At 45.3% G+C, this 17344-nt stretch overlaps 1 protein-coding gene across 3 annotated transcripts in view; it reads right to left on the bottom strand.

Annotated features, from left to right (window-relative positions):
- Positions 1–1717: 1717 nt before the first annotated feature.
- The window catches only part of LOC143929620 (uncharacterized), a 329026-nt gene continuing 313399 nt past the window's right edge, over positions 1718–17344 (bottom strand). For all 3 annotated transcript variants that reach the window (XM_077453528.1, XM_077453525.1, XM_077453526.1), the window contains 4 exons: positions 16742–16861; positions 16481–16641; positions 12184–12319; positions 1718–2047 (listed from right to left, as the gene is read on the bottom strand). In XM_077453528.1, the coding sequence (XP_077309654.1) occupies positions 1937–2047; positions 12184–12319; positions 16481–16641; positions 16742–16861 (528 nt within the window). In that variant the 3' untranslated portion in view covers positions 1718–1936. The remainder of the gene's footprint in view (positions 2048–12183; positions 12320–16480; positions 16642–16741; positions 16862–17344) is intronic.

Here is a 17344-nt window from a genome sequence, read left to right as displayed (position 1 = left end):
CTGACGATCGCAGCAATACCATATATGTGCATGTTAGTTGCTGTTTGTAACCGTAATACAGGCCAGGAAACAATAGTATGCATTTTGCTTTTTTTCCCCCCCCTACCTAAAACACACTGACACTGATACTAATAAGAAAAAAAAAATATCCTGTCCAAAAATTACCGACCCTGACCTTGACCTCACCCAAAGCTTGATCTAGGTATTCTTTTACATTTTTTATTTATTTACTTTTTTTTATTATTATTGTATTTTTTTCTACACACACTTTTTTTTTCTTCTATTTCTGCAAGGACAGAGAAAGATACAATGTATCTTTATCATCCATTCACAGAAACAGAAGACACTGAGGTGGGCTTCACAATCACTGATCACTATGATAGCCAATCAGAGGCTTTCACAGCGATCAGGTGACCCAGAATTAGACTTTTTCGGCTACTGATTATTAGAATGGAGCCCAGGGCTCTCGGTGAGCCCCCGATCACTGTGGTGGGAGTGCACCCAGGGCCGGTGCTACCACTAGGCAAACTAGGCAGCCGCCTAGGGCGCACTGCTGCCTAGAGCGCCCAGCCACTGGTGTTCCTACTCTCTTCTCTCTGCAGCAAGCAGCTAAGTCTCAGCATCAGCAGGCAGCCTCCGCTCCGTTCGCACATAGTGTCATCGTGTCAGAGGTGCAGTGGCGGCGGAGGACTGTGTCTGTGTCCCGACTCCCGAATGAATGGAAGCAAGCAAACCTTCATTGATGGGCACTGGAAGGCTGTATTGATGGGCACTGGGGAGGCTGCCTTTGATGGGTGCCGGTAGGCTGCATTGATGGGCACTGGTAGGCTGCATTTTATGGGTGCTTCATTAAAATTGTGGGGTATACATGGGCAGGGCAAAGGGGGTGGAGTCAGGGGTGGAGTCAAGGGGGCGGCAAAATTAGGTTTCGCCTAGGGTGTCAAAAATCCTTGTACCAGCCCTGAGTGCACCACACCAATGGAAGTACGCAAATATGTGGCCCTACAGCAAAAGGCCCAGTCCAGTGGGGCCACACATTTGTGTTGCGTCGGCACCAAGGGATTAAGGGATGTTTTGTGAGTACAAGGAATGCGGCATATGTATATGGTGTAAACTGCAAGTAGGCATAGACTTTTTTAAGCTACACCCAATATTCAATGTAATGTAACCATGCTGACATCTCCCAGGTCCTCTGATCTCTATGGTGTCCCACCTTCACAAGTTCTTAAGTTGGGAGGTATCACAGAGTGGTGTGGAGAAACGTGGGAAAGATCACATGACCACAATATATAAGACTTCAAAAAGGTATCTTATGCTATAGAATAGAAAAACACATATACGTGAGCTGGTATTGCTCATAGAATAAAATGCCCCCTTGAAGAAGACCACAATTAGAAGGGTCGAAACACGTAGGGGTTCTACGTGGAAGATTATTTTTTGGCAACAAAATGCAATTTTACTAAAATTTCATATATTTCATTCATCTATTTTTTCATATCAAATGTATTTTCATCTTGATTGGTGGTTTTGTCATTTTCAGGTGAATGCCGGAGTACAATCTTTACAACGCTCATGTAATTGTTAAATTGTCTTTTGATACAATAAAATATTTTAATTAAATTCTTGAACAATTTCTTGGCTGCTAAAAAACCCCACGAGGGAACCTTTTCCATTTTACAGGTATTTTATGTTATTGAAATTAATCGATTTTCAGAGAGATATTTTAAAGGTTTTATTGTATTTACTTCTCGTATGCCCATATACAATAGATTTACTTACACCTAGAGGTAATATATTATATAAAAAGTCTGAAAACAGAGCACATCAGAATACATGTCGCACTAAGTCCTTATTCAGTAATTCAGAGTCTGCTCATAGACACTTTAAACATCTTTTTTTGTGTTCGTAGGGAGTGAGGAATGTTGTGTATTTTCTTTTACACGGACTCTTCTTTTACTTGCTCGTAGTATTCATAGAAACCACTTATATCTTCTGTTTGCCGTATGATCAGTTCCAGAGTGCACTGGTACAGGAACATATAATGAGCCTAAAACAGGAAAAGTTATATCATGAACTTTTGCACACCGGTCATGTTTGTAGTCTATTCAGGGCTGGACTGGGACAAAAATGTGGCCCTGGACTTCACCCAGAGTGGCCCACTTTAATTTTGCAAACATGCGCAAAAACAGTATATAAAACTATATACAATTGCGCAATATATTGAGTTTGAGATGGATCTGAGGGAAGCAGTGAGGCCTTTGTATGGGGCATCAGAGCGACCCGGGGGAAAATTGACACCTTGCCCCCCGGTAGGGTGACCACATTTCTAGACTGCCATTCAGGGACAATTACGCCAAAGACCAAGGGGGGGGGGGGGGGTGTAGTGTCAGGGTTGACGGGGAATTCAGCGGCGGGGGTGATTTGTTGGGTGAATGGCTGGTGCTGGCAAGTAAAACATCCCAACATCATGCTTAATATGGTGTCAGGATGATCAAATCACATTATTTCTATTATTACATTGTAATATATAATGAAATAGTTCAACTCACCAGAATGCAGAATGAGTAGGAACCATTGCCTGTTACCAGCATGTCATTTTCCACCGCCACCTGCCACCAGATGCCGCGTGTCACTTGCCACCGTCGCTTGCCAACACATGCAGTGTGTCACATGCCACGTCATCTGCTGTCAGGGAGAGGGAGCAGGGAGAGAGAGGGGGACAGAGAAAGAGAGAGGGGGGAGGACACAGAGAGAGAGAGGGGGTGCAGGGAGAGAGAGAGGGGGGGGCATGGAGAGAGAGGGGGACATGGAAAGAGAGGGGGGCATGGAGAGAGAGAGGGGGGGCATGGAGAGAGAGAGGGGGCATGGAAAGAGAGGGGGGCATGGAGAGAGAGGGGGAGGGCATGGAGAGAGAGAGGGGGAGGGCATGGAGAGAGAGAGGGGAGGACATGGAGAGAGAGAGGGGAGGACATGGAGAGAGAGGGGGGAGGACATGGGGAGAGAGAGGGGGGAGGACATGGGGAGAGAGAGAGAGGGGGGAGGACATGGGGAGAGAGGGGGGAGGACATGGGGAGAGAGGGGGGAGGACATGGGGAGAGAGAGAGAGAGGAGGACATTGGGAGAGAGAGAGAGAGAGAGAGAGAGGGGAGGACATGGGGAGAGAGAGAGAGAGAGGGGAGGACATGGGGAGAGAGAGGAGTGGAGGACATGGGGAGAGAGGGGGAGAGAGAGAGAGGGGGAGAGAGAGAGGGGGAGGACATGGGGAGAGAGAGAGAGAGAGGGGGGAGGACATGGGGGAGGGAGAGAGAGAGAGAGGGGGGACGTGGGGAGAGAGAGAGAGGGGGAGGACATGGGGAGAGAGAGAGAGAGGGGGGAGGACATGGGGGGAGAGAGAGAGGGGGGACATGGGGAGAGAGAGAGAGAGGGGGGGAGGACATGGGGAGGGAGAGAGAGAGAGAGAGGGGGAGGACATGGGGAGAGAGAGAGGGGGAGAGAGAGAGGGGGAGGACATGGGGAGAGAGAGAGAGAGAGAGAGAGGGGGAGGACATGGGGAGAGAGAGAGAGAGGGGGGAGGACATGGGGAGAGAGAGAGGGAGGACATGGGGAGAGAGAGAGAGAGAGGGGGAGGACATGGGGAGAGAGAGAGGGGGAGGACATGGGGAGAGAGAGAGGGGGAGGACATGGGGAGAGAGAGAGGGGGGAGGACATGGGGGAGGGAGAGAGAGAGAGGGGGGGACGTGGGGAGAGAGAGAGGGGGGGAGGACATGGGGAGAGAGAGAGAGAGAGGGGGGGAGGACATGGGGGGAGAGAGAGAGAGAGAGGGGGGACATGGGGAGAGAGAGAGAGAGGGGGGGAGGACATGGGGAGAGAGAGGGGGGAGGACATGGGGGGAGAGAGAGAGAGAGAGGGGGGACATGGGGAGAGAGAGAGAGAGAGGGGGGGGAGGACATGGGGAGGGAGAGAGAGAGAGAGAGGGGGAGGACATGGGGAGAGAGAGAGGGGGAGAGAGAGAGGGGGAGGACATGGGGAGAGAGAGAGAGAGAGGGGGGAGGACATGGGGAGAGAGAGAGAGAGAGGGGGGAGGACATGGGGAGAGAGAGAGGGAGGACATAGGGAGAGAGAGAGAGAGAGAGGGGGGGAGGACATGGGGAGAGAGAGGGGGGGAGGACATGGGGAGAGAGAGAGGGGGAGGACATGGGGAGAGAGAGAGAGAGAGGGGGGAGGACATGGGGAGAGAGAGAGAGAGAGGGGGAGGACATGGGGCGAGAGAGAGAGATGGGGGGAGGACATGGGCAGAGAGAGAGGGGGAGGACATGGGGAGAGAGAGAGAGAGAGGGGGAGGACATGGGGAGAGAGAGAGGGGGAGGACATGGAGAGAGAGAGGGGGAGGACATGGAGAGAGAGAGGGGGAGGACATGGAGAGAGAGAGGGGGCCATGGAGAGAGAGAGGGGGAGGACATGGAGAGAGAGAGGGGGACATGGAGAGAGAGAGGGGGACATGGAGAGAGAGAGGGGGCCATGGAGAGAGAGAGAGGGGGCCATGGAGAGAGAGAGAGGGGGCCATGGAGAGAGAGAGGGGGGCCATGGAGAGAGAGAGGGGGACATGGAGAGAGAGCGGGGGACATGGAGAGAGAGAGGGGGGCCATGGAGAGAGAGAGGGGGCCATGGAGAGAGAGAGGGGGCCATGGAGAGAGAGAGGGGGCCATGGAGAGAGAGGGGGGGGGCATGGAGAGAGAGAGGGGGGCCATGGAGAGAGAGAGGGGGGCCATGGAGAGAGAGGGGGGCCATGGAGAGAGAGAGGGGGACATGGAGAGAGGGGGTCATGGAGAGAGAGAGGGGGACATGGAGAGAGAGAGGTGAGGGGGCAGAGAGAGGGGTCCGGGTCTGGACTACTTGTTTAATCTTCCCACTCCCTCTTGCTTCTCATCAATGTAACACACAGGCAGGGAGAGAGGGGCGGGAAGCGGTGTGTGTCACAAGCTGGCTGCACAGAGCAGTTACCCACACACTGGCACCAGGGATGTTCCGGAGGATGCAGTGACTATGGGAGGACTTCCGTCCCCGCCCACCAACGTGACCTTTCAGACACGTTTTGCAGCGCCAGAGCCTATCGGCTCTGTGCTACAGGTGGTGGGCGGGCCGGCAACAGAGCAGCGAAACACTGAAGCACCACCCCTACCGAGTCCACCCCTGAATTGCCGCTTTGGTCCGATGGTTGAGCCGGCCCTGGGCAGTACAGCAGTGTTCAAAATAATGGCTGCTCGGGCCGTGCATCCATTATTTTGACAGGCTGTCTGTCACTGAAACCAACCGGCCCACTGAGCCATCGGCCCACCGGGAATCTCCCGGTAGTCCCGATGGCCAGTACATGCCTGAGTCTATTACAAGAACCAGTGGCGGCCGGTGCTGAATATTTCGGGGGGGGGGGGACAAACAAACCTGCCCCCCTTACTCGTACTAATACCACCCCCCCACACGCGCGGGAGATGGATGCGAACCCAGTGACCCCCCACCTTGCGGAAGATTGAAGGGAAGGCGGCGATCAGAGGCCTTACCTTAGCAGGCAGATGACCAGGATCCGAGGTAGGGCTGCTGCAGCTCCTTGCTCCAGCTTACCGAGGTAAGAGCCGAGGCCCTTGCTTCTCCTCCCTGGCCGAACAGGAAGTGGGCCCTGAGACCCCAATTGGCCGGGAGTCCCTGGCCAATTGGGTCTCAGAACCCGCTTCCTAATAGCGTATATAAATTCGCTATTGTCCCACAACTAGGTGGGCTCGGGGCGCAGTGCTCTGCTCCCCGAGCCCACCCTTTTTTGAAGCCAATTAGAGCCTCAGGCTCTAATCATGTGCTTCAAAAAAAATAAAAAATCATTGAAATCCATGTGTCTGGCGCCCTGCATAAAGATTAGTGGCCGGGCGCATGGATTAGGGGGGTGGCGCCCCTGCGCCCCTTATGGATGGGCTGCCACTGACAAGTGCTCTCTAGAGAAGGTTGAACCCAAGGCATACATATAAATAATAGGATTTTTGAAATCACTGTAAAATCCCTTTTTTTTAAGCCCATTGGGAGAAATAAGAATTCTTAAGAGGTAAAAGACTGTTGGGTTATACTGCCGACCACAGGAGAAATGGACCCTGGCCAACATAACAAAAAAGGCTAACAGGTTCCCAGAAAGACAACTAGAGCTGTGAAAAATGTGTTTTATTTCATTTTGGATTTATTTGTTAAGTTAATGTTAAGGTGATGTTAGAATGATTCATTTTCGGAATTTGTTTCGTATATTCAGATTCGTTCTGTATATTTGTTATTTACGAATTGAATTAGAATTCGAAAATAAATTTGAATTATAAATGGAAATATATTGCAATAAATACAGCAGTATAAAAGTATAAAAGTGAAATAAGATGATTCCTATTTAGGCTGCTTTAGAGAATAAAATACAACAGAATATAACTGAAAATAAATGACTAGAATAAAAAATAGAATAGAATAAAACAGAAAATTACTATTCTATTCCTTTATTCTATTCAGTTTTATTCTACTCTTTTCTATTTGATTCTGTTTTATCCTATCCTATTGCATTTTATTCTATTTTTATTATATTTATTTTCATTTAATTTTTATTTAAATTTTTATTATATTTAATAAAAATTAATATAATTTATTAATATATTAATATTAATATAGATTTTATTATTTTTTTATTTTCAATTATATTCTGTTGTATTCTATTCTCTTAAGCAGCCTAAATAGGAATCATCATCTTATTTCCCTTTTATAGGTTACTGTATTTATTGCAATATTTTTCCATTCCAAATACATTTTAGATTTTCGGATTCAGATAATTTAATTCTAATTTATTTCAGATTCTTTGAAATTCGTTAAGGCCTCATGTACACTGCATAAGTATTTTTTTTTCACAATTGCCCAGTTTAGCAGGTACTGTTGGAAGAGCTGATAATATATATAGGCGGAAACATTCTTTAACAGGGCATACGGGCATCTGATAATGCATAATGTGAAGCCTTCAGAGATGGGGGTCCAAAAACTTTCTACAGTTTTGGTGCAGATACTCAACAAGCAAGGGCCAGACTTGGCCTGACCTAAATAGTAGAGTCCTGAGGTAACTGAAACAAAGACAGGATGTCTTTGGAAGGTAGGAAGTGTCCTATGTCCATATAATGCCCATATGTAAGTATAATTATTCTCTTTGGAGAACAGGTGTACTCCATCATCTTAGTCTTATAGTCTCTATTTGTCTAGCAATTGGCCCACTTCAAATATTAAAATCTACATTTGTATGCACTAGCATTTTCCTTCTCCAGGGGGCATCAGATTTTTTTTAAAGCTATAAAGCAGGGGTCTCCAAACTGTCTAAGCAAAGGATTTACTGTCCCTCAGACTTTAGTGGGGCTGGATTGTGGCCAGTGGAATTAGAAAATGCCTCAGACTTGGCAGTCAGCGGAGGTAAAATAATTACGTAACGCCTGTGGACAATAGGAGGTATTGGGATGAATGGGAGGAATATTGCCCCATCATTGGTGTCAGTGGAAGGAATAGTGTCCCATCATTGGTATCAGTGGGAGGAACAGTGTGCCATCATTGGTGTCAGTGAATGGAATAGTGTTCCATCATTGGTGTCAGTGGACGGAATAGTGTTCCATCATTGGTGTCAATGGACGGAATAGTGTTCCATCATTGGTGTCAATGGACGGAATAGTGTTCCATCATTGGTGTCAGTGGACAGAATAGTGTTCCATCATTGGTGTCAGTGGACGGAATTGTGTTCCATCATTGGTGTCAATGGACGGAATAGTGTTCCATCATTGGTGTCAGTGGACGGAATAGTGTTCCATCATTGGTGTCAGTGGACGGAATAGTGTTCCATCATTGGTGTCAGTGGACACAATAGTGTTCCATCATTGGTGTCAGTGGACGGAATAGTGTTCCATCATTGGTGTCAGTGGACAGAATAGTGTTCCATCATTGGTGTCAGTGGACAGAATAGTGTTCCATCATTGGTGTCAGTGGACAGAATAGTGTTCCATCATTGGTGTCAGTGGACAGAATAGTGTTCCATCATTGGTGTCAATGGACGGAATAGTGTTCCATCATTGGTGTCAGTGGACAGAATAGTGTTCCATCATTGGTGTCAGTGGACAGAATTGTGTTCCATCATTGGTGTCAATGGACGGAATAGTGTTCCATCATTGGTGTCAGTGGACGGAATAGTGTTCCATCATTGGTGTCAGTGGACGGAATAGTGTTCCATCATTGGTGTCAGTGGACGGAATAGTGTTCCATCATTGGTGTCAGTGGACGGAATAGTGTTCCATCATTGGTGTCAGTGGACAGAATAGTGTTCCATCATTGGTGTCAGTGGACGGAATAGTGTTCCATCATTGGTGTCAGTGGACAGAATAGTGTTCCATCATTGGTGTCAGTGGACAGAATAGTGTTCCATCATTGGTGTCAGTGGACGGAATAGTGTTCCATCATTGGTGTCAGTGGACGGAATAGTATTCCATCATTGGTGTCAGTGGACAGAATAGTGTTCCATCATTGGTGTCAGTGGACGGAATAGTGTTCCATCATTGGTGTCAGTGGACAGAATAGTGTTCCATCATTGGTGTCAGTGGACAGAATAGTGTTCCATCATTGGTGTCAGTGGACAGAATAGTGTTCCATCATTGGTGTCAGTGGACGGAATTGTGTTCCATCATTGGTGTCAATGGACGGAATAGTGTTCCATCATTGGTGTCAGTGGACGGAATAGTGTTCCATCATTGGTGTCAGTGGACGGAATAGTGTTCCATCATTGGTGTCAGTGGACAGAATAGTGTTCCATCATTGGTGTCAATGGACGGAATAGTGTTCCATCATTGGTGTCAGTGGACGGAATAGTGTTCCATCATTGGTGTCAGTGGACGGAATAGTGTTCCATCATTGGTGTCAGTGGACAGAATAGTGTTCCATCATTGGTGTCAGTGGACAGAATAGTGTTCCATCATTGGTGTCAGTGGACGGAATAGTGTTCCATCATTGGTGTCAGTGGACGGAATAGTGTTCCATCATTGGTGTCAGTGGACAGAATAGTGTTCCATCATTGGTGTCAGTGGACGGAATTGTGTTCCATCATTGGTGTCAATGGACGGAATAGTGTTCCATCATTGGTGTCAGTGGACGGAATAGTGTTCCATCATTGGTGTCAGTGGACAGAATAGTGTTCCATCATTGGTGTCAGTGGACGGAATAGTGTATCATCATTGGTGTCAGTGGACAGAATAGTGTTCCATCATTGGTGTCAGTGGACGGAATTGTGTTCCATCATTGGTGTCAATGGACGGAATAGTGTTCCATCATTGGTGTCAGTGGACAGAATAGTGTTCCATCATTGGTGTCAGTGGACGGAATAGTGTTCCATCATTGGTGTCAGTGGACAGAATAGTGTTCCATCATTGGTGTCAATGGACGGAATAGTGTTCCATCATTGGTGTCAGTGGACGGAATAGTGTTGAATCATTGGTGTCAGTGGACGGAATAGTGTTCCATCATTGGTGTCAGTGGACGGAATAGTGTTCCATCATTGGTGTCAGTGGACAGAATAGTGTTCCATCATTGGTGTCAGTGGACAGAATAGTGTTCCATCATTGGTGTCAGTGGACAGAATAGTGTTCCATCATTGGTGTCAGTGGACGGAATAGTGTTCCATCATTGGTGTCAGTGGACAGAATAGTGTTCCATCATTGGTGTCAGTGGACGGAATTGTGTTCCATCATTGGTGTCAATGGACGGAATAGTGTTCCATCATTGGTGTCAGTGGACGGAATAGTGTTCCATCATTGGTGTCAGTGGACACAATAGTGTTCCATCATTGGTGTCAGTGGACAGAATAGTGTTCCATCATTGGTGTCAGTGGACGGAATAGTGTATCATCATTGGTGTCAGTGGACAGAATAGTGTTCCATCATTGGTGTCAGTGGACAGAATAGTGTTCCATCATTGGTGTCAGTGGACGGAATAGTGTTCCATCATTGGTGTCAGTGGACGGAATAGTGTTCCATCATTGGTGTCAGTGGACGGAATAGTGTTCCATCATTGGTGTCAGTGGACAGAATAGTGTTCCATCATTGGTGTCAGTGGACGGAATAGTGTTCCATCATTGGTGTCAGTGGACAGAATAGTGTTCCATCATTGGTGTCAGTGGACAGAATAGTGTTCCATCATTGGTGTCAGTGGACGGAATAGTGTTCCATCATTGGTGTCAGTGGACGGAATAGTGTTCCATCATTGGTGTCAGTGGACAGAATAGTGTTCCATCATTGGTGTCAGTGGACGGAATAGTGTTCCATCATTGGTGTCAGTGGACAGAATAGTGTTCCATCATTGGTGTCAGTGGACAGAATAGTGTTCCATCATTGGTGTCAGTGGACAGAATAGTGTTCCATCATTGGTGTCAGTGGACGGAATTGTGTTCCATCATTGGTGTCAATGGACGGAATAGTGTTCCATCATTGGTGTCAGTGGACGGAATAGTGTTCCATCATTGGTGTCAGTGGACGGAATAGTGTTCCATCATTGGTGTCAGTGGACAGAATAGTGTTCCATCATTGGTGTCAATGGACGGAATAGTGTTCCATCATTGGTGTCAGTGGACGGAATAGTGTTCCATCATTGGTGTCAGTGGACGGAATAGTGTTCCATCATTGGTGTCAGTGGACAGAATAGTGTTCCATCATTGGTGTCAGTGGACAGAATAGTGTTCCATCATTGGTGTCAGTGGACAGAATAGTGTTCCATCATTGGTGTCAGTGGACGGAATAGTGTTCCATCATTGGTGTCAGTGGACGGAATAGTGTTCCATCATTGGTGTCAGTGGACAGAATAGTGTTCCATCATTGGTGTCAGTGGACGGAATTGTGTTCCATCATTGGTGTCAATGGACGGAATAGTGTTCCATCATTGGTGTCAGTGGACGGAATAGTGTTCCATCATTGGTGTCAGTGGACAGAATAGTGTTCCATCATTGGTGTCAGTGGACGGAATAGTGTATCATCATTGGTGTCAGTGGACAGAATAGTGTTCCATCATTGGTGTCAGTGGACAGAATAGTGTTCCATCATTGGTGTCAGTGGACGGAATAGTGTTCCATCATTGGTGTCAGTGGACGGAATAGTGTTCCATCATTGGTGTCAGTGGACAGAATAGTGTTCCATCATTGGTGTCAGTGGACGGAATTGTGTTCCATCATTGGTGTCAATGGACGGAATAGTGTTCCATCATTGGTGTCAGTGGACGGAATAGTGTTCCATCATTGGTGTCAGTGGACAGAATAGTGTTCCATCATTGGTGTCAGTGGACGGAATAGTGTATCATCATTGGTGTCAGTGGACAGAATAGTGTTCCATCATTGGTGTCAGTGGACGGAATTGTGTTCCATCATTGGTGTCAATGGACGGAATAGTGTTCCATCATTGGTGTCAGTGGACGGAATAGTGTTCCATCATTGGTGTCAGTGGACGGAATAGTGTTCCATCATTGGTGTCAGTGGACGGAATAGTGTTCCATCATTGGTGTCAGTGGACGGAATAGTGTTCCATCATTGGTGTCAGTGGACGGAATAGTGTTCCATCATTGGTGTCAGTGGACAGAATAGTGTTCCATCATTGGTGTCAGTGGACAGAATAGTGTTCCATCATTGGTGTCAGTGGACGGAATAGTGTTCCATCATTGGTGTCAGTGGACGGAATAGTGTTCCATCATTGGTGTCAGTGGACGGAATAGTGTTCCATCATTGGTGTCAGTGGACGGAATAGTGTTCCATCATTGGTGTCAGTGGACGGAATAGTGTTCCATCATTGGTGTCAGTGGACAGAATAGTGTTCCATCATTGGTGTCAGTGGACGGAATTGTGTTCCATCATTGGTGTCAGTGAGATAAATAGCGCTTCATCTTTGGTGTCATTGTAAGGAATAGTGACCCATTGTTGGTGTCAGTTGAAGGAATAATACCTTATATCAGGTGAAGGAATAGTGCCATAAGGGCCAGATAATTGCAAGAAAAGGGCCACATCGGGCCCGTGGACTGCAGTTTGAATACCACGGCTATAAAGGATGAAGGAGAACAAGAGGCAAAAGTGATCAAATCACATACTAATAGAAACATAAGTGAAAAATATCACCGTACCGCTGTGTGCACCATTAAAGGCCGTTGCTGGTTCAGACAATGAGCTATTCCATACACATCCACAGAACTCTCCTCTTTCAGCTGGGTTATAATCCAATCCAGAGCAATGAAGATTCCCGACCTGCAGGCTCCAGAGCTGATAAAATGTAATATGTACATTGTGAAAAAATACACGCAAAAGTATATATATATATAATAAATAGTAAAAAGTAAAGCTAAAAATAAATATGAAAAAAATAAAGGAATGTAGGTAACATGACAGAAACATATATGTATAGTGAAGTAGATTAATACATTTTCATCCTACTGTTTAACTTTAAAATAATATAGGAAAGAGGAGTGGGGCTGTGAGCCGGCTTTAACTAGGAAGTCAATATTTGCATATTCGATTTCCCCCGGTTCTAGAGGTTCCCAGGGAGCTATAGAACAGATATCTCCGAACTTTGTAATCAAAGGGCCAGTTTATTGTAATTTAGGCTTTAGAGGGGCCGAAATTTGGGCAGTGGAGTAGAAAATGCCTCAGCATTAGTGCTCCATCATCGGTCTTAATGAGAGGAATTATGCCCAATAGTTGATATGAATGAGAAGAATCGTCTTGTTGATGGTGTCATTAGGGGGAATGGTGCCCCATCATTGGTGCCATTGGTGAAATAGTGCCCCAAGGGCCAGATAAATGCCAGCAAAGGGCCACATCCAACCAGCTGCAGTTTGGAGATCATTTCTCTAGAAGAACACAGACAAACCATGGAGGCATCTAGAAGTGCCTTCTATTTCTTTACAGTGGAAGATCCTAATGGGCACAATTTGAAAAATATATAAACCCAATCTATAAAATGTAATTTAAAGAAGAACTCACAGAATTTGGGAAAAAAAAACAACCCTTGCAGTGAAGCCTCCCCACCCTTTCACTGGCAGGGCCATTTTGTGTTTTTTTTTCTTTATTGAACACGTTTAAAACATAATTTTAGGACTGAAGATTAGTTAAAACCCTCAAAACATTATATATTTTCTGAAAATATTTTATTTTCACATGATATTAGTCCAGCAGTTTACCAAGGGAAAAATTTCAAGTGGGGGCCTCCTTCCCCCGGGTGTAGGCAAGGGAGACCAGCCAACATCAGCTCACTGATCTCCCCTAGCTGTAAAGAACCCAGAAGCAACATGCATAACGCCAGTTTCTGGTGTAATTTTCCCTGCAGCTTTAATAGAAGGCACCACATAATCTGAGTTTCCAATCTATTTCATGATCTCACTTTTGTTCCCCGTACTCATGGTCATTTTTGATCATTATCTTCTGGAATTTTTAATCCTTGGAAACCATCTTTGTTGAGTCCTGGTCTGTCATAACCACCACAGCTCCCACCAGTGATACCCCTAGGGGTGTTCTAATTCATGTTTTCACATTACTACTGCATAGATACAGACAATGTAAATACTTTTGAGAGTGGTTTTGGTGGGGGGGGGGGGGGTTTATCCTAGGCAAGATTACCTCTAATTACCTTATTTTAACCAGTTCCCGACCAGCGCACGCTGATGTACGTCGGCAGAATGGCACGGGCAGGCAAATGGGCGTACCTGTACGTCCCTTTAAATATGCCGCCCTGCCATCGGGAGCGCGCCGGCGGGGGCGCGCTCCCGCGCTGGTCGGGACCCCCGTGAGTCCGGTTGCGGGACCCGCGGACTCGATCGCCGTGGGCATACCCGCGATCGTCTCACGGAGCGGCCGAATGAAGAAATGCCGTTGTAAACAGCATTTCTCCATTCTGCCTAGCAACTAGTGACGCTGATCTCTGCTCCATGTGATTGGAGCAGAGATCAGTGTTCACTAAATTAAAGCCCAGCCCCCAACAGTTAGTAACACACCCCTAGGAACACTTAACCCCTACACTGCCACCCACTGGTTAACCCCTTCACTGCCAGTGTCATTTACACAGGAATCACTGCATTTATATAGCAGTGATTGTTGTATAAATGACAATGGTCCCAAAAATGTGTCAAAAATGTCCAATGTGTCCGCCATAATGTCGCAGTCACAATAAAAATCGCTGATCGCCGTCATTACTAGTAAAAAAAAAAATTTATAAAAATGCCATAAAACTATCCCCTATTTTGTAAACACTATAACTTTTGCGCAAACCAATCAATAATCGCTTATTGCGATTTTTTTTACCAAAAATATGTAGAAGAATACGTATCGGCCTAAACTGAGGGAGAAAATATTTTTTTTATATATTTTTGGGGGATATTTATTATAACATAAAGTAAAAAAGAATGCGTTTTTTCCAAAATTGTCGCTCTATTTTTGTTTATAGCGCAAAAAATAAAAACCGCAGAGGTGATCAAATACCACCAAAATAAAGCTCTATTTGTGGGGAAAAAAAAAGGACGTCAATTTTGTTTGGGAGCCACGTCGCACGACTGCGCAATTGTCAGTTAAAGCGATGCAGTGCCGAATCGCAAAAAGTGGTCTGGTCTTTGACCAGCAAAATGGTCCGGTCTGTAAGTGGTTAATCTCCTTCCATGACAGGGTCAGTCCTTACAGATATTCTTGTTACTATTATACTACAGCATTCAGTTTTTCACATGCATGCTCCCGAAGAGTAGATGAATCCACGAAATGCATAGAGCTATTATATGCCATGTTTTTATGCCAACTATATGTTTTACCTACTTAATGATCACCTGTAATATGTGATTTGTATTATTAGTGGTCAATTGTTATTGCTGTATGTTTATCCACTGAATGAAATATATTGGTTTTCTTGGTGTACTCATGATTAACCTCATGTAACTTATCACTGACTTCCAATAAATGTAAACGTATTACACCTGCCTGCTTCATTTAAAGTCCCAACCCCCAGTCCTCCTGTTTGTTTTAACGGAAGGCAGATGAGACATCAAGGGTCTAAATGACCCCTGATATCTCCTTAAAGAGAACCTGTCACAAATAATTGATATCACATACATAATTTTTTGTCCTCTATGTGGTATAATGTTTGGGTGAAAATAAAGAGGCAAAAATAAAGTAACACCCAAGCATTAAGAACCCCCCCCTAAAAATTTGAGCCCTTCCCTCCAAAATGCACACAAATGCATCAGGCATGCCTTTGTACAAAAACATTGCTTGGGCTACATATTACATATTGCTGCATACGTCATAGACTAGTGAGAGCAATAATTCTAGGACCATTACCCATATCTATAATGTCTGTACTTTTAAAAAGTTACCTATGGAATATATAGGTAACCAAAGTACATTGTTAGGGCACATGCAATTTTAAAGCTGGACATGTTGGGTATCTATTTACTCAGCACAACCTCATCTTTTATATTTTATTTAAAAAATTGATAATATATCATGTTATTTCGCCCTAAAATGAATTTTAGTGTATTTTTTTAAATGAAAATGTATGTTTGATAAAAACCATTGTGCCCATATCATGTGATATAAACAATTGGAACTATCAACATTTTATTCTCCAGAGTGTCCGCTTTTAGAAAATATATAATCTTCAGGCCTAAAATGATTTTTATAACGGGTATGTTAAAAAAACCCCCACAAAAAACATCTCTGGTCTGAAAAAGACCATCCAGCCATCGTTGGACTAAATATAGAATGGAAGGGGCTTTAAATAATTCTGTTGGTTGAATCACTTGACAGCTTCCTATACCCTTCAATGGATCCATTGAGTTTCCCCCCCCAGCAATTCAGATCTCTTCTTTTAGCAAGGCCATGGCAAAAAGCTTAATTTCCTTGGCCATTATTTGTGGAAAAGTTGTAGCAGAATGGAACTCAGAACTAAGGGGGCAGCACAGTGGTGTAGTGGTTAGCACTTTCACCTAGCAGCAATAGGGTCGCTGGTTCAAATCCTGACCATGGTACCATCTGCCTGGAGTTTACATGTTCTCCCTGTGCCTGCGTGGGTTTCCTCCAGGCACTCCAGCTTCCTCCCACACTCCAAAGACATGCTGGTAGGTTAATTAGACCTTGTCTAAAAATTGGCTTTAATATGTGTATGTCAATGTTGTATGTGTTTGTAAGCATGTCAGGACCCTACAGGGTAAAAGGGCCACGCAAAGCCGCAGATGGACTCTGGTGGCAAGAAAGCACCCTGAGGCGTTTCAGTTCACATAGGTAGAGCTATACAAGTCACTCACTCAATAAGAATTCTGGGAGCAATGCCTTTGCCACAAGAGACACATAAAAAACCAGCACATGATTCACCTTCCCAGCAAACATGCATACCCAAGACATACATTGTGGCTACAGTTGACCCTTGGTGCCAACAAGACCTACCTGCAGTGCACCATGGTGGGGTAATTAGGAGAATTCTTTTTTCTGTACTGCTGAACTGAACTGACAAACTTCATGAGGATGTCTCTGTCAATAAAGTCCCAACTGGTGGTCCACAAAGTGTATTGGAATTGTCGCACCTGACGACTTTCACTGCTCTTAAGCTGGGATAGAAAAGTGAAGAGAATTTATACGGTGTTTACCAATTTTAAGAGAATAGCGTATGATATCTACATACTGCAATATATTACTGAATCTACTTACATTTGTCACCAACAGGTTTCGGACAGTCCCGTTACGGTGAATGTCTTCTGATACAAAAGTCACCATGATGTCACCAAATACCTTAGCTTCTCTGGAGGGCCAATATTGCTCACTGCATTCCTAAAATGGGCAATTATTATTCCTTATCTCACTTATACTTATTTACAGTAGATAGATAGATGGATAGATAGATAGATGGATAGATGGATCTTCCTCTCCTCGAGACACCATCATAACATCAGTGGCTACAAGTAGGCAATGATGGTGCTCAAGCCAATTGTAAAGCACCTCCTAGTTTACCATTTTGTCTGCGTTGTGGTGCTTTGGCAGCAAAACAAATGGGCTACCATATTGCAACATATATTAACGTGTAGGCAGGTGCAGTTTATTTTCTCCACTGCAGGTGGCACTCAATCGCAGCAGCAGTGGAGAGGGAGAGGAAGTTAAAAGGAACATGGTTGCTCTATAGTTTCTTGGGTCATAGTGGCAGTGAACTGGTTGAAAGCTGACAACCCATGTGACTCTGGCAGCCATCTTGGGTCAGGCAGAGCCTATTTATGACCCTGTCTCTTGAGTTTGGAGCACATTTAGCATGTAGGTACT

Source organism: Lithobates pipiens, unplaced genomic scaffold, assembly GCF_037356315.1.
Source record: "Lithobates pipiens isolate NorthernLeopardFrog02 unplaced genomic scaffold, aLitPip1_a1.2 Scaffold_24, whole genome shotgun sequence".
NCBI classification, from domain to species: Eukaryota; Metazoa; Chordata; class Amphibia; order Anura; family Ranidae; genus Lithobates; species Lithobates pipiens.
This window is presented reverse-complemented; position numbering and strand designations above follow the sequence as displayed.